At 31.4% G+C, this 4,124-nt stretch overlaps 1 protein-coding gene across 8 annotated transcripts; it reads left to right on the top strand.

Moving 5' to 3' along the window:
* LOC107642609 (serine/threonine-protein kinase SAPK3) lies at positions 1,992 to 4,124 on the top strand. 8 transcript variants are annotated; one of them, XR_002362305.1, is made up of 10 exons: positions 1,992 to 2,148; positions 2,244 to 2,372; positions 2,461 to 2,535; positions 2,614 to 2,715; positions 2,800 to 2,853; positions 2,969 to 3,061; positions 3,167 to 3,259; positions 3,383 to 3,487; positions 3,563 to 3,678; positions 3,806 to 4,039. XR_002362305.1 is itself a non-coding variant. In XM_016346011.2 (10 exons), the coding sequence occupies exons 2-10, from the start codon at positions 2,250 to 2,252 to the stop codon at positions 4,064 to 4,066; spliced, it is 1,005 nt and encodes a 334-aa protein (XP_016201497.1). In that variant the 5' UTR covers positions 1,992 to 2,148; positions 2,244 to 2,249; the 3' UTR covers positions 4,067 to 4,124. The 8 variants fall into 8 exon arrangements, 6 of the variants coding, with proteins under 6 accessions (XP_016201497.1, XP_016201499.1, XP_020978546.1 ...); XR_002362306.1 differs by having other exon boundaries at positions 3,383 to 3,492; positions 3,580 to 3,678; positions 3,806 to 3,949; XM_016346011.2 differs by having other exon boundaries at positions 3,580 to 3,678; positions 3,806 to 4,124.

Below are 4,124 nucleotides of genomic sequence, written 5' to 3'. Positions count from 1 at the left end.
ACTGATTTAAACTTGTCGAAGTGTATCCACCCAACCTTTTCTAAAAAGTCGGGGTATACTTCATTTTTAAACAAGAAGAATGAAGCTTAATTCCTTCGAGAGTCGAGATATATACATCGAGTAAAGTTATTATTTATCACATAAGAACAAGTATATATTATCGTTAGATTTATAATTTTTATTATGTATGAATTTTATTACGTTAATTCAAAAATAATTAAATAATAATTCTATTATTTCACCAATCTTTTACTTTAGTAATTCTAATAAGAAATTATAAACTCAAAATATTTTTAAGTATTGCCTAAATTAATATATTTAGCCATAAAATAAGGTGGCATTACATAAGTGAAAAGGATAATACTATTTGTATTTTTTTTATTTTGGTGTCTATACTATTTGTACATTTAAGTTGGCAATTTTCTTTTATACACCAAAACCTAAAAATAAAAATAAATCGAGATTATAATCTAATAATTAATCATATAGACATATAATAAAGAAAAATAATTTTTTCACTCCTAAATTTAATGTAATTACTCTTTTTCTATATGTTTTACTAAATTATCTTAAATTAAATATTTAAAAGAGTAACTATTATTTTTTTATTTTTTATCATTTATCTAAAAGACAAAGAGGTATTTCATAATTTAAAGACGTAGAAAGAATCTTACAAAAAAATAATAACTCAGAATGTATACTCGGAAAGTTGCTAGGACATAAGTGTGCTTGGGTATTTTCTAAAGCAAAGTTTTAATATTTTTTTCATCAATCTTTTATCTATTTATAAAAGTCTTCGACCAATCAAATTCAAGAGTAACTTCCATACGTGTTAGTCTTCGAGTAATCGTTCCGTTCTTTCTGCACAATCATGTGTAACCGCAAAAAATTAACTTTAAATAACCTTCATTACTCGACTGAGTGCATCGATGGCTTCTCATTTTCGTTCTTTGACAAATCTATTTCGATACAACTTTCATTCTTCGAAATAGAAATCCATCACATTTCGAGCTGAGTATTTCTCGAAATAAAATATTTTCGATCAACACTTTTTTTTTGAAAGAAAGCAGCTCAACACAACAAGTGAAGTATAAGAAAAAGATCCACAACACAACGAACACTAATTTTTATTCCTTGTCATCTTTGTTATTGCCATCAATAACAAAAAGGATTTACACCTAGCCATTTTTTATAGTTGGTAAAGGACATACGAATAATTTTATCGACCCTTTTTTCTCTATGCTAAAAGATCCTTCTATTTTTCTTTAGTCAGATGTTCCAAATAATCGCATAAAAATTTACTATCCATTTCTTGCACATTTTTTTACTAGTAGATATTTTTGTCCAACTTAAAAAATATTTCTTTAATATTTTTAGACACAACTATTACCTTCTAACAAATGATAACGAAATACACCAAACCTGTTAAGTAAATTATAAAAAATTATTTTCTCATTCAAACATATGATGGAGATGGAAAAGAAATTGTCCGTTTAAAAAAGGACAAACTTTAGAGAGAATTATTGGAGGTAACTCAAGTAAAATTTCGTAGAAGCGTATAAGTGTAGTTTACTCCAATTTTAATGATTGGGCATTTTCAGTGGCCATTCTGATAGGTGTTGGCGACCGAATGACACGCACGTTTTATAGTTGTAACTCTCAACAAAAGAAAGCGATCNATCATATAATATTGCTTTACATAAAATACATGTAAAATAATTGACAAAAATAGATAAAAACGTGTAACCCACATTACGGTTGTTTTTCTCTCCTTCTTTTTCTGTGGGTGTCACTGTGATGCATGCTGTTAACTTTCTGTTGCAGCGCGTAGCATAGAACTAAACTTAAAAGCGCGTATGCATCTTCCTAACGGAACGTTTCGGCTGCGTTGGGTTCTGTTCCCACTTCCCACTTTAGATTTTAGACAGTTACACCTTACATTCCACATGTTCTCTCTCCGCGTTTCAGCTTTGTTTCTTTTTCATCATTACTTACCTCCGTAAAGCCATTATTAAATAATAATAATACCAGTTAACATTAACATTAATCTTCTAATACTACCACTATATACTATAGTTATTTTAAATTTTATTAGTACACTAACAAGGATTGAAGGACTTGAGTCTTCCATTGGTTTGTGTTACTCAGGTCAACTCTATATACGTACTTCCTTCCTCCTACTCTCTCCTTGTTTATTTTTATTTCATTTAATTCATTGTATTTTTAATGTGTTATGTGGATAGTGGGATATGGAGGAACGGTATGAGCCAATCAAGGACCTTGGTTCTGGAAATTTCGGAGTTGCTAGGTTGGCTAAAGACAAGAAAACAGGGGAGCTTGTTGCTGTTAAATACATTCAAAGGGGTAAAAAGGTAAATTAAATCATCTTCTTCAAAGATCTATCTTTTTTGTCTTTGCAGCTTGCATTATCAAATTCAAAGCAAAAGTTTCAAGTTTCAGATTGACGAGAATGTTCAAAGGGAGATAATTAACCACCGATCTCTAAGGCACCCTAACATTATCAGGTTCAAAGAGGTAATACTTTTTTTGCATTTGTATCTAAATTTCATTGCACGTGCAACAATGTTGAATGTAAGATCTTTCTTCTGCAAGGTGTTTCTCACTCCAACTCATTTAGCTATTGTTCTGGAATATGCTGCTGGTGGTGAACTCTTTGGGAGGATTTGCACAGCTGGTCGATTTAGCGAAGATGAGGTTACAATTCAATTTTATTCATATCTTATATGTATTCAAATTTTGTAAGGAAATGATGGTTTTCATTGATTTCTTACGTTACAGGCAAGATTTTTCTTCCAGCAACTCATATCTGGAGTTAGCTACTGTCATTCAATGGTATAATATGAAATAGTTTATGGTTCACACTTCACATTTTGTCATTCTTACCATATTAAGCTTATTAGTTCTTATTAGTTCTTGTTTCAATGTATGTTGTTACCTACTGTTGTAGCAAATTTGTCATAGAGATCTGAAACTGGAAAACACTCTCTTGGACGGTAATCCGGCACCTCGACTTAAGATTTGTGACTTCGGTTTCTCCAAGGTTAATGTCATTGAAATCTCACCAAAATATATCTCTTACTAGTGTTGCTTCGTTATTGCTGTTGTTTGTAGCAAATTTCTACTTACCCAATGTTTGAAATCGCAGTCTGCATTGCTGCATTCGCAGCCTAAGTCAACAGTTGGAACACCAGCATATATTGCTCCAGAGGTTTTGTCTCGAAAGGAGTATGATGGAAAGGTATTCAAACTTATTTATTTGGAATTCACAAAGAGCAATATTAGGAAATTAACTTTTTTTTTTAGCATCAGCCAATTTTTTTAAATTATCTTTAGTCTTGATAACTATTTGATAATTATGCAGATTGCAGATGTTTGGTCATGTGGGGTGACTCTGTATGTAATGTTAGTTGGAGCATACCCATTTGAAGATCCAGAAGATCCTAGAGACTTCAGAAAGACTATTGGGGTCAGGTCTTATTCATAGCTTACAAGTTTTCCTTCCATGATGATTAACAGTATAAAGTGGTTGTAAAGTTTAAAGTCTTGCTTTGTTGGCAGAGAATAATGAGCGTGCAGTATTCTATACCTGATTATGTGCGTCTTTCTTCAGAGTGTAGGCATCTTCTCACTTGCATTTTTGTTGCCAATCCAGCCAAGGCAAGTATTATATTAGTCTATAAATGTTGGATACTATAGTTTGAAATTTTATACTCTCTAAATGTTTGATAGGATACTTGTATTGTATACTAATCATTAAATAAATTATATGTGATGGTTTTTAAAGAGGATTACTATTCCGGAGATAAAACAGCACACATGGTTCTTGAAGAACTTGCCTAGAGAGATAATTGAGGCTGATAGAAGAATCAATCAAGAAAGTGGGAAGGAGGAGCCACCAAGCCAAAGTGTTGAAGAAATCATGCGTATAGTCAAAGAGGCAAGGAAACCATATCCAGGATTAAAATTGGATTCTGAAGTTGTTGAAGCTAAAGAGGAACTTAATGTTAATGGAGATTCTGTGAAACCTCTTTTATCCTTAAATTAATTATTACTGTCTTTAATTTTTCTTGATTTAGGGTTGTGTTTTATAAGTCAATGTTGTG

Source organism: Arachis ipaensis, chromosome B05, assembly GCF_000816755.2.
Source record: "Arachis ipaensis cultivar K30076 chromosome B05, Araip1.1, whole genome shotgun sequence".
Classification (NCBI taxonomy): Eukaryota; Viridiplantae; Streptophyta; class Magnoliopsida; order Fabales; family Fabaceae; genus Arachis; species Arachis ipaensis.
The sequence above is the reverse complement of the archived record's forward strand: the minus strand, read 5'-3'. Positions and strand labels throughout refer to the sequence as shown.